The sequence below is a fragment of the Amphiura filiformis genome, chromosome 15 (assembly GCF_039555335.1).
Source record: "Amphiura filiformis chromosome 15, Afil_fr2py, whole genome shotgun sequence".
In the NCBI taxonomy this organism is placed as follows: domain Eukaryota; kingdom Metazoa; phylum Echinodermata; class Ophiuroidea; order Amphilepidida; family Amphiuridae; genus Amphiura; species Amphiura filiformis.
Genome location: NC_092642.1, coordinates 14,044,821 through 14,058,391, shown reverse-complemented (window position 1 = coordinate 14,058,391; position 13,571 = coordinate 14,044,821). Strand labels below are relative to the sequence as shown.

The following is a 13,571-nucleotide window of genomic DNA, read 5'->3' as shown; positions in this document are numbered from 1 at the left end:
AGTGGCTTTAACAGGTGAGTGAACACCAACGCAGTAGTCAGGGCGTTTTGAGTGACTAACACCTTGCGACTTTACGCTGATTTCGTGGTAGCAGGTCACATATGTCTCATAGAAATTGGCCAATCTAGCTTTAACCCACAATTTTATTTGGGAGACAAACATTTTGGTAAAAATATGAAGTAAAAGCATTTGTTGGAAGAATTGTGTGACTAATATTTTTAATTAGGCCAAATAAAAAAATAAACATGTTTCACGTCCCCTCCCGCTTCCTTTTTTTTGAGGTTTCTTTAATTATATTTTTATTTGTTGAAATTCAGTCATAACTTTTCAGAAAATATGTCTAGGAAGATGCTTTCTATAGCCTTGCTAATATAAAAGAAATACTTTTTGAAGGTTTTGGGATCATTTAAGGGGGTCTAGCTAAAAAGTAAATAGCCCCACTTCCTCCTTTTTTCAAGAACCTGGACGTGAACCATGTTTTTGATTTTACTTGGCCTTAGTGAAAATATTTCATTTAGGGATTCAATCATGTTTTACCGTTGTTCATCACCGTTTAACAACTCGCGTCCGGCGCGTCTGCGTGGTTTACTTCGCTCGGGCAGCTAATTATTTAATCGATCCAAGCTTGGAATATGCTTTCACAATGCTGAGGTCATTGTTGCTGCAAAGTACTTCTTTGACATCATGGATAATTTAAGGAGAGCCAAAAAGCCCAACATGCTTGAAGAAGTTTCCGAAATGGAACTTGTAGGAATCAGAGCTCAAGATGTGAACGGGGCATCTAAACTGATTCGCAACATGCAAATTGCAAAAGAGCTGAAGCTTGTATTCTTAACCAGATCAGAGTATGGAGCAACTTGGGAGGAGCATTAGTCAACTGCCAGCTCTGGCTACTTTGATTCTTGAAGGAAGAGATTGTGATACATCAGGGATCATTGGTCAGCTGGCTAGAAATCCCAATAGCACCAAATCAATGCAGGAGTTTGCTTGTAATTTGAGTAGCTTTAGCATTCATGCCTTGACAATATTCCTATCAAGACAACCTTCTTTGGTACGGCCGAAGCTGCTTGACAACAGGATGACAGAGGAAGATATTGGGCATTTGCTGGAAGGTATCCAGGAGGCCAAATTAGAGGTGCTTGAGATCTTTTGGAATCTGGTAGGAAAATCTAGTAGATACATCAGGTCATTTCTTCCGACTCTTCAGTCTTTGTATCTAAGCAACACCAAGATGAATCCTGATGACTGGAGAGAAATCTTTTGTGACTTGTCAAAAGCTGTTCATATAGAGAAGATTGATTTGACTTGGAACAACATCGGAAGTGCGGTTATGATGCTTGCTGACACAGGTACTGCATTGTCCAAGTTGCGTATTCTTATCTTGAGGAAAGGATATTTTGTGTTGGGAAGAGATGACATGGATATTTTAGGTCGATGGTTAGGCAGTCTTGTGAATTTGGAAAACTTAGACCTGAGTGACAACGATATTGGAGAAGCATCAGATGAGTTTCCTGAACAGCTATCGAAGCTTACAAGTCTGACTCGTCTCAATCTGAGTGCTACAGGTTTGCGGAAATCAACTTTCAGGAAAGTTGGATCCGCACTGAAAGCCATGCCCAATCTCAAGCAGCTTCACTTGGCAGAGAATGGTGTAGGTGAGGCCATCGTGGACATTGCAGATGGTCTCAAAGGTTTGTCAGAGCTGACTTGGTTGAACCTGGAAGAGTGTGAAATGGAATCAGATGGTGTGGTAGCTCTTACAGGTGCCTTTGATGGCTTGTTGAACTTGACCAACTTTTATCTGCATGGGAATTCAAAGATAACACCATCAGGAGTAGAGGTGTTATTTCAAACCCTTCACAGGCTGCAGAAACTTGAGTGTCTTGAGATGAGAGGATTGGAGATTGCCTATGAACCTTGCAGTCTTATGGTCAAAGAGTGCTTTGATGAACTTAGGTGGAGACCTCATCTATATGGTGGATGTGAAAAAGTAATTTTGGACAAGATTAACTCAGAGGATGTCAAGAAAATTGCATCTACTGCTGAAAGATTTGCATCAGATTCTTAAGGAGGAAAGAAAGGCTGGTAGCATGGTGACGTAGCGGTTGAGTGATCAGACTCATCATCACAAGGTTGTGGGTTCGAGTCACATCGCGATCAATGTGTTGTTTCCTTAGGCAAGGTACTTAGAAAGGACGGTAGCATGGTGGCATAGTGGTTGAGTGATCAGGATCATCATCACAAGGTTGTGGGTTCGAGTTACATTGGGGCCAAAGTGTTGTTTCCTTGGGCAAGGTTCTTATCCTGTTTGATTCACTTCACCCAGGTGTACAATGTTGAGCTCTTACGAATAGTCATGCCGGATTCATTGTTGCTGGCAGCCATATGGCATGGTGTGATATATCCAACTAGCAGCTATAAAAATCATTAATGCCAGCATTTATTTACTATTTTGAAATCTGTGTCTGAATCTTTTTAAGAAATCCTAGAGCATGAACAAATTATCCTCATTTTATTTATTTTTATTATTAATTATGTGCTTTATTATTAAATACGATCGACGAGAGTTCGAGCCTGGGCTTGCCTTAAGTGAAAATTCTCCTGCCTCCCAAAAAGTTCCTATATGGTCGGGAATCCTTCAACTGCTTCAATTAAGTTCAGTTTCATCACAGAATTTAATTGTAGAATTTCTTCTCGTCCCCATACTCTGCTTAGCACATGCAGATATAGGTAGTGTGTGTGCGATGTCCGTGGTTCAGAAGTCACGTAAACCCGTGTTCAGGAGGATTCATCCCTGTGCACGTTAAAGTGTCTGATATCTCCGGTTCTGATATCTACAATCAATCCTAGGTTCCAGGATCAAGTGTTTACGAAATGTGACTTATTATAAAGTCGCTCTGTCGACCGAAACGAAGAAGAAGAAGAAGAAGAATTAGGGCAAGAAAAAGTATGTCTCAAAGCTGCCATGCATTTTGCAGTGCACATTTGTCTCATAGAAATTGGTAAATCTAACGTTAACCCACAATTCTATTTGGGGGGGACAAAAAGTTTGGTAAAAATGTGTTGTAAAGCATTTGTTGGAAGAATTGTGTGACTAATATTTTTAATTAGGCCAAATAAAAAATAAACATGTTTCACGTCCCTTCCCGCTTCCTTTTGTGAGGTTTCGTCAATTTTATTCTTATTTTTTGAAATTCAGTTGTACTTTTCAGAAAATATGTCTAGGAAGATGAGATGCTTTCTATTGCTAATATAAAAGAAATACTTCTTGAAGGTTTTTGGATCATTTAAGGGGGCCTAGCTTTTAGAACAACAAAATAAAAAAGGACTCCTTTTCCCAGGCATTATTGAATATGCTTAAACAGCTCCAAGTATGTGGTTTTACACAGACTTTGTGATAAAAAGTAAACAGCCCCCACTTCCTCCTTTTTTTTCAAAAACCTGGACGTGAACCATATTTTTTATTTATATTTGGCCTTAGTGAAAATATTTCATTATGTGTTATAAGAAAGTTTCAAGCATCACTAAGTTATTTTAGCCTGAGTTCAATTTTTTAGGGGGAGGGAGGAGTGGGAATTATCCGCATCTAAAAAGGTTTTCAAAACTATGAGACATACTTTTTTGCCTAATATAATTAGAAATGAAATCAAAAATTGAAATCTGCTTTCCATTGTAGGAAAGATACACTACAAGATTCCTGTTAAATGTTGCGCCTGCCTGCACAGGTCATACTGCAGTTACTGTCCGTTTTCCTATACACAATACACAGTGCTCTCACCATTGACGTGTGACCTCTACAAATGATGTACGTTGGAAGAATGGGCACTTGCCTAGTTAACAACACTGTGTGAAAAATAACCAGCCAATATTTTAGCTATTCTCCAAACTTCTAGCAAATATATTTCTCTAACATGACCTAAAATTACAGCCAGGTTAGATGTTCAGAAATAGTCGCACTTTTGTAAAATATGAGTGAGGGCAAGGCATAGCTAGCCAACTCCCGTGTTAATTGAATGGAGATTTGACCGAAAATATTGGTATCGGACCGCTCACTTCTGAAGGATGCCACAAAAAAGCGGTACAAGCTACATTTTAACTATTCTAAATAGGTTCTAGAAAATATAGTTTTGTAACATGTCCTAAATTTTAGCTAATTTAGATGTTTGGAGAGGGTCGCACTTTTGTGTTTTAGGAAGGATATGTAAACGACAGATAACACCAAAAATATGAAGAAATTATTTCCAAACCGTGTTAAGTCAACAATCATTATGTTGCTCATTTTGAAGAATGCTGGTTAACAAAAGCAGGTCTTTGTCTCATTTCGTGAACAAATGTACACATACCATTGTTTCCTTTCGTTTCCTTTATAATCGGTTACCCAACTGAAGCTATAATATCAGCTTAATTGCGATGTCGCACATTGAAAACAGACACTTGTGCACAACCAGAGAAGATCTGATTTAATCAGTTGAGCTGCTTCAATGAGTGTTATCTTGGTTTAATAGCTTTTATAATGGGGTTTAAGTCCTGCAAAGGTCGAGATGAATTCTACTGTAGACATGACTGCATCATGTACACCATCGCCAAGGTACCCGACTGGTGGTGGTACACACAGATTATCTACAGAGTATCAATGCTACTACTGCACAGGACCTACCAGCAGTGGTACTACACAGGTATTCCCCAACCAAGTACCTTGACAACGACATACTTGTGCAGGTGGCTGCAATAAGAATCTGGTATTATTGGATTAACCGATTTTATACATGTATGTTAATATAATAACTGTGCTATTCTTAAGAGGGTATTGTGAAAATCTAATCAACATTTTGCCTTATGAACCAAGAAATACTCTGAGGGGTGAAGCCAGGGGGATATTCTAAGATTCTGAGATTTTTCACAATACCCAAAAAAGTAAATGATGCAAAGATGAGAAACTTCACAATATAATTGAATTTGAACTTCTCACCACAAACCGTGTATGATAATCAGTGAAATTGAAATCCTCTATTCTTCCATAGCTGACTAATTAGCCTGACTTATCAGCTCAGTTGGAGCATTGGATCTGTAAATCATAGGTCACAGGTTCAAGTCCTGGATGGTCAGTGGAGTTGATTCACTGGCTATCATTCCTGTTGTGTAGTGAGAAATTTAAATGCAATTATTATCTATATAGCCTGAACTTTTTAAGAAACAGACTATGTTTGCAGACTCTGTATTTGGTCACTTGGGAGTCATGTACGCAATTTTTATGAAATTTCAGAAAGTTTCACTGATTGGGCAAATACTTGCTAGAAATGAATTGGAAGGTGTGGAAGATATGTTAAAATAACCAGAGGTCAACCAAGGTCAAAGATCATCTGGAGGTCAAATTGCAAATTGTTCAGATTTGACTGAAGCTTGATGTAAATAACCATGAGGATGAAGAGTGATTGAACTTGTATATGCTAAGTTGCAACAACTTACACAATATGAAGTCGTTTATATATTGTTCCATATCAATTTGTTCATTGAATTTACAACCGTATGACAAAACAGGCGAAACAAGTAACATTTCGCACAAGATTTGCAATTTAAAAAGAATTGGCTAGCTCATTGAAATGAAGCTAGTTTATGGACAATATAAGTGTGCTCTTTCATTTAATGACATAAAATCAGAAAAATATTGTAAGGATCACTTGAGGTTTTGACTTTTAAAACCTACATTTTGGTTAAAAATCGTGCTTGCATAGATCGTTTTCAACAGATTTACCACCTTCGCCTTGCTATAAACATTGAATTGCATTATCTGTTGACCTAATGAAAAAATGTTTTTAGGGGGAAGTGTTAACTTTCATTCGATATGAAAATTTTTCTGATTGGATGAAGGGAACACTTGAGGTTTTGACAAAAACCAATCACAGGTGCCTATTTTCCAGCTGGAAGCTCACACAGCTCTTATGATGCTATGCACTCAACCATGTAATGTAACCAAAGACTGTATAGAGACAATTCACTGCTTGCCTGGAAGCTCTTATACTAAAATGCAGTAAACCTTTGACGAGCGCGTATTGTAAGTATACATCGCGTATTTACTGCCGTTGCACGCACTTGTCTCTGATTGGCTGCTAAGGCGATATGTTGTTGCTGAGTGGAAATTTATGAATGAACTGTGCGCCGTACGCGTTGTTAGCGCCGAATTTGCAACATCACGGTAGTCGCGCTCGTCAAAGGTTTACTGCATTTTAGTATAGACGAAATTGTGTGCTCAGTGCGTGCATCAATATGTGGAAACTTTGCAAGATGCATGCATTAAAAGAATCGTTTTGCAGCTAAATCTTTCTATATGAAGCATGTAACAGCATAATTATGCATATATTGCATATATGGTCAATTCCAGCGAAAGCGGGACAAAATTCTCTCTATGTTAACTTTCCACTTTAAAATGTCATTAATAAAGGAAATATGGAGCATATCTAGTCACGTCCAATGTGCTCTCTTTGTGCATATAGGCCTTTACTAGCAAGTCATACCAGGGGACAAGTTATGATAGCTTAAATGAATTGGCGTTACCCACTAATTCAAAGATAAAGCACCATATATGTCATTGAATGTCCTTCAATCAAAATAAAATTATTACCGTTAGAAAGACGTTTGCATGATCTCTCATCATATGTAAAACGATTGAATTCCACCAAAGTTTGTGGACTCTAGAGGCCATTAAGTCAATTTGGCTAATAATTTTGTTACCAGCGTATCAAAAATAAAATGATCGTTCTGAAAATGTTAAGTGAATATGCCATAAATGACTATATGAAACGAAGTTTCGTTCTATAATTCTGAGGTCCAAGTGATTATTTTATACAAATATGTTTTACCCATAAAATTCCATAAAATCAAATTTGACGTTACCCACGTATCAACTGTTACCCACGAGTCCAGCAAATATAATTGCCATAACTTAAATCAACATTTAATGACTTTGGACACTGAATTTAGTTTGACAAGCGCTTAAAATTGTAAATCATAAAAATACGTTCACCGCTTTAAAAAGAATCTACGACGGTTTAAACTTTTGTTACCCACGAATTTCGAATAGATGCTAACCTTGAAAAATAAGGAGATTGTTTATTTTAAGTTTAAATCAGCACATATTTAAGCCATGGGTATGCTATAATTTTGACAGTACTTACAGTTTATACACCTAAGAAAGCATAAACCCCAAAGCGGTACTATAGTACTTATAGCTTTACCCACGAATTCGCCGTTACCCACGAATCCAAGGATTTACTCGTACCCTATATGTTTCTTATGCATGTTAACATTTTGAAAACATGCGAAATAGGTTCCAAAACAGTCCTGCTTAATAGCGTCCTCTTGAAGGTATACTGAAGCTGCATCATGAAGTTTTGATTGATTATCCTAAATTACCATTTTTTGGGTAAATGCAATTGGTTAGAGAACGGGAATCATTGAAACACAATGGAGGAATAACCGCATGGTGGTTTCCAACCTTCTGTAATATTTTCTATTTTGCCGCTTACCAATACATACCTTCAAATATGTGTTACCCACGAACATTTTGGTTACCCACGAATCCCTACTTAAATTATAGTTAACAATGTATTGATAGTGTTTTTAGTTCATAGGGACTGTCAAACACGAGTTAATAGAATATTGCTGCATGAAAATATGAATTATTTTACTAAAATAATAATATAAAACTGTTTGCTCTGTCTATTTGAATTTGGCAACTTCATTATTCTCAAAATTTTTATACCCAAAATGCCATAATGATCCATTCTAAATATTCCATGTAGTCTGTATTTTGATTAAAATTCATTTTAGTGCCATTGCAGCCTGAATTATTGACATACGGAAAAGTATTTTTTTTTTTTATTTAAAAAAATTAATAGGAATTGCTATTTTCCAGACGCTGTTACCCACGAATCCATCCGAGATCCTCATCCTGCGACGAGATACAAAATCTAACTTTATATTTATATGAAGCATTTATATTAATCTTTCGAAATAATACAGTAATGTTAAATGACAGCCACTTTGGAAAGAGTTCGAAGAATTGACATAATCTCAACTGTACACCTGGTTCTTTCTTAAAATTTGTAATAACCAAAATATTTCTTTGTAGATATATGTAATAAAATTCTATTTTACGTTCAAAGTCTTCACCGATTTCTAGTGTATATGAGTCACACATAAAATATTGAAAGATATTAAAGAAAGTGAAATTTTATGGCGTACAACAGGTGAAAAATGCTTGAATTCGTGGGTAACATGCATATGCGCATTTAACACTTTATTTGGTCTAGCAAGAAAAGTTATTTTTCAATCCGATGGCACTTCCACCTGATGATTCACTAGACATGATCGTCTCATTTGATAAGTCTAGAATTGAAAAGGAAAACATTTTCAAAATGGCCCCCAGAGAGAATTTTGGCCCGCTTTGGCTGGAATTGACCATATGCATAAGTCCAAGACAGTCAAGCTAACATGGTAAATGTTACAACTCAAATTGACTTGTTCAGAGCAAATAATGCAGAATTTCGAGTAAAAATGCGCAATTCAGGTGAAGCTACAGCACCATAATTCATGCTCACATGTTAATTGATCCTAACTTTATTTTGTACTTTCTTTAAATCTATATGTTTGTGCTTTATGCCTTTAAAATGATCGATGCATATTTTGTAATTTTTTAACTCTGTATGTGTGTAGGCCCCTACTTTTCTTTTCTTACATATTTTATGTAATTTTATGTTTTTAAAATGATGCCACTCAAAAGATCGTGTAATTGTAGTCGCTCCACATTCTTGATTGCAAAAGCATAAGAATGAGGAGGTAACTCTTTCATTTGACCATATGTAATACGTACGGTATCGGTATATTGTTGATGTAAGACCATGGTAAAACATGAATAAATGCTCAGATCATTACAGACATTTTGCAATAAGATTGAGGCATGGTTTGTGTTTTTATTAAAATTTTGTAATCGTCAGGAACATGATGAGGGAATCCTAAATAATTATTCATTATGGACTACATCCTTATACCCCTATTCAAAGACAAACTACTGAAATTAGCGTGTCATTGTCTGATACTTTTTATTTCAAGTTTCAGATAAGACTTTCATGAAATAAGTATTGGACAAAATGAAAAGATGATGCGGGCTGGTGACAGTAAACATGGAATCAACTTTCATTTAGCCTTATACAGATGACATGCCCAATTTGCTTGACATGTGACTTCAGTGGCATAGCGTGAGTCATATCCTATTGAGGGCACCAGGCCTGATGGGCAGCTTTTAGGTCTTGCGGTGAGAGCCTAGACACCAAAAGGCCCCAAAAAATTCTGGGTCAAGATATATAAAAGTTGATACATCCCTGTCACCCATTTTTAGCGAGTGCCCCGGGGGACATACCCCTGCCTACACTGGTGTCTTCAAACAAAGAACACCAACTCAACAGTTTGAATATCACGAAACTTTGAATTTGCGCTCGTTTCGTGGAAGCAGGTCACATATACACCCCATGTCGAAAATAAATCTACCCCACTGGTCCATTCAATCTCTTTGAATTAACTATCTATCTACTAATTAATTAATTTAAACTAACCTATAATAAGTTAAGGGCTGGGGTATGAACGTTTGGACAGTATTTATTGTGGGACATTCGAGCACATCAGACATATCGAACTGCATTCTGAATACGAAGAATGTCCTTCTGATATCAAATAATTTTCATTTTTTGAAATTTGCAATGTAATACACATTTTATGGCAAATGATTAAAATTGATATTTTTGATATTTAACAGTACTCGAAGTAAACTTTATAAATCTGATGATTTATACTTAAAGTGTATGTAGGTGGGATGAAAAGCCGACGATCAATTGAAAATTTTGACATTTCGTATTGAAGATATGAATTTTTTCCCAAAACACCAAAAACATATGGTCTTTTGGGAAAAAATCCATATCTTCAATATGAAAGGTCAAAATTTTCAATTGATCGTCGGCTTTTCCTCCCAGCTACATACACTTTAAAATATATCATTAGATTTATAAAATTACTTCGAGGACTGTTATATATCAAAATGTGAAAAATATCAAATTTTAATAATTTGTCATAAAATTTGTATTATATCGTGAATTTCAAAAATGAAAATTATTTGATATCAGAAAGACTTCCTTCGTATTCAGAATGCAATTCGATATATCTGATGTGCTCTCATGTCGCACAAAAAATACTGTCGAAACGCTCAAAGCGCTCATTCCAGATCCCTTAATATTGGCGTTAATTGGAGTTAGTCAACATTTATTTCATCCCTTCAGACAACCATTTGATTCATCTTACTACTGAATATATATCAGTAGAATTAAAGTTTAACGTCTTGCAGGATTGCAAGCAAGCCTCAAAACAGTACCGTATACTGACAGGTTGATTAAAGGATAATCTATGCAAATGAGTATCCACTCAGTAGTTACCATGACAACCGTATGTCCATGTCTTATCATGTTCATCACTCTATCATAGAACAGCATTCTCACCTGTCGGGCTCCCTTTGAGGTTCTCATATTTTTGTCTTATGAATTAATTCTAGTTGATTATAAAAAAAAAATCCAATGACGACATATCCATTTATCTGTAAAAGCGTTTTATAATGCTGGGATCACATATCAAAGCTTTTAGTCAAAACGATAATTATATAAAAAAATATTGTATAATATAGAATAAACATATTATAGACTTGACCTGCAGAAACTAGAGAATTTCACAGAACAAATTGTGATACGACCGACTAACAAAGTGGTGGCTTCTTATTTTGGAAACTCATTTTAATGGCTTCACGTAAACATGGTAAATGGTTATGTTTTTCCATAGTCAGTCTTTTTCTTTTTTTGTAAACCCTGTTGTGTCGAATTTTAGTACAAAATGTGGACACATGTAGAATGTAGCTGTCGACATTATGAGTATTTGACACGTTTCAAAATCTTAAAATTATAATAATTTATATATACTAAATAATCTGTAATGTCGAAATGTTGGGTAGGAGTAAACGTGTTTCCCTGAAATTAACGAATTCTTCGTCTTTTCATGCCTATATAAATTTACTTCGTGTCAAATGACGAATATACATGCCTGCTTCGTGTCAATTGACGAATACTATGCTATCTTCTGAATAGTTTTGTATCCCACTATATTGCTATCTAAAGGAGATAGCATTGACAAACAAAACCATTCTCCATGTAGCCCACTAAATTGCTATCTACTGAAGATAGCATTAAACTAATAGTCATTCTGTATGTACCTCAATTATGTTGCTATCTCCTAAAGTCTTTTAATGCTTTCTTTAGTAAAGAAAGCATTAATAAGCAATTCTCTATCCAATATGTTGATATCTACAGCATTAAAAAAAGTATCTACTTTGTAAAATCCCTGTTGTTACCCCAGCTCTTGTATCTCTTTTCTGTTCTTTGTATAAACATTCCAAAAAGTTTTTTCAAGAAACTGAATAGTATGTTTTATAAATTCATTTGGAATGGAGGAATGACAGAGTTAAGAGGGATGTCATGTGTAATGATTATGATAATGGTGGTCTTCGGATGATTGACCTTCTTGTGTTCTCACAGGCTCAAAAATTCGTGTGGGTTAAGCAGCTGCTTGATCCTAATTATTCTAGTTTTTGGAAATCCCTTGAACTTTCTGTTTTATCTTCTTTTTATCCAGATTATACTGTCTTGTTGAAGGCAGATGCTCCAGATTGTGTTTTAAATACCCTGTCAAATTGTCAGCTAATTGAGACTATCAAATTATGGTATTTATACAAATGCAAGATGAAGGAAAAATTAAACTGGTCTGATTTCCATCTCCAGGACCCAATTTGGTGGAATAAAGATGTTCGGTTAAAAACAAAAAAGTTTTTCTTTTACCCTACTTGGGATGAAAAAGGGATCCATTGCATTTCAGATCTTTATATGGGTCATAATTTAGTTAAAACCTTTGAAGATTTGGTTTTAGAATTTGATATTTCCATTAAAGACAGGAGAAAATACGATTATTTAATGAATGGGATTTATTTGGATTGGTTCCAGAACCCTAAGAACATTCAAGAAAACATTTTTGATACTATTTCTGCTTCGCTTTTAGATGCAGAGAAGGTTTCAAAACATGCCTACTCAACTCTTAGGAACCAAGCCACTGTTGAAGCTGAAAACAAATGGGTTGATTGCCTCGATGTGTTTGATGATATTGAATGGAACTGTGTGCATAGTAGCAATTTTAAATGTACTATTGAAACCCAGTTACGATCTTTTTATTTTAAAGTTTTTCATAGGGCAATTTGTACAAATAATTTTCTTCACAGAATTGGTAGGGTGGATTCACCCAATTGTTACTTTTGTAATGAATTGCCCGAAACAATTTTGCATTTATTTTGTGAATGCAAGAATGTGTCTCCCATGTGGGATGAACTATGTTTTTATATCAACAGTGTCACTGGGGATTCTTTTACATTTTCCAAATTTGATAAAATGTTTGGTATCAGGGATACCTCAGAACATGACCTGTGTATTAATTTCCTTTTTCTGTGCCTTAAATTTTACATTCATAAGTGCAGATTTAAACAGACTAATCTTAGTTTCAATGCTTTTCTGAATATGGTCAAATTGAAGCAGAAAATTGAGTATAAAATTGCTGAAAGTAAAGGTAAACTGCGGCTCCATTTCAAAAAATGGACCATTGATCTTGAAGCATCTTAAATTGTTGTCCTTTTCTTCAATTATTTTCAAACTGATTATGGCAGGATCAAGATGGGTGTAACCAAGTAATGTGTGCACTTGTTTGACAAAAGACTGGTGCTTGTGTTTTGTTTGTAAGAGTGAACGTTCTCTTTGTCCATCGTCTTTGTCTCTTTTGTGATTGTCCTTTGTACCTGTTCTTAAAAATTTTGACTATAATATTATGTTTTAATTCATGATCGTTGGGAACTGGTGGCCCATTGTGTATGTTTTTTCTCCCTCCACCAGTTCCAAGAACAGGGAATAAAAAACTTCAAAAAAAAAAAGAAAAAAAAAAAAAAAAAAAAAGTATCTACTGAAGATAGCATTCAAAATGATTAAATAAAAAATAAGCATGATAAGTAGCTACTGAGAATAGCATTGAAAATAAGGTCATATCTACACCCACTGCACTGACAAAGACTCCACTTTCCATGAATAATATATTGTTAATGACTTTTAAAAGGCCAAAAACACCTTTTACCCAAATTCACTTCAAGAAGCACAACAAAACACACTGATTAATTAAGTTAACAATATCTAAGTGTTTAATCAAAAGTAAAATTTGATTTGACAATTATTATTATACTGTGAGTGAACACAGATACATTTAATCTAGACGGTACGGGGGGGGGGGACCAGCAAATGTAGCATTAGAAGTAGGTAAAGTTCGATAGCCAAAAATTACCAGTTCCAAACCCCACAGAAGTGCTAAACCTGTAGAAACATTATGAATCAATGGGAATACAAAAGTGCACTGAGACAATTAAGTAATTACTGTGCATATACAATAAATCAAAC

At 35.4% G+C, this 13,571-nt stretch overlaps 1 protein-coding gene across 1 annotated transcript; it reads left to right on the top strand.

Moving 5' to 3' along the window:
- The first annotated feature begins 847 nt into the window (after positions 1-847).
- On the top strand, positions 848-2,068 carry LOC140170728 (leucine-rich repeat-containing protein 31-like). The gene has a single exon (XM_072193960.1). It carries the CDS (start codon positions 848-850, stop codon positions 2,066-2,068), a length of 1,221 nt encoding a protein of 406 aa, XP_072050061.1.
- Positions 2,069-13,571: the final 11,503 nt, after the last annotated feature.

Coding starts and splice junctions, on each gene's coding strand:
- LOC140170728 (XM_072193960.1), top strand. CDS start 848: ATGGAGCAACTTGGGAGGAGCATTAGTCAACTGCCAGCTCTGGCTACT.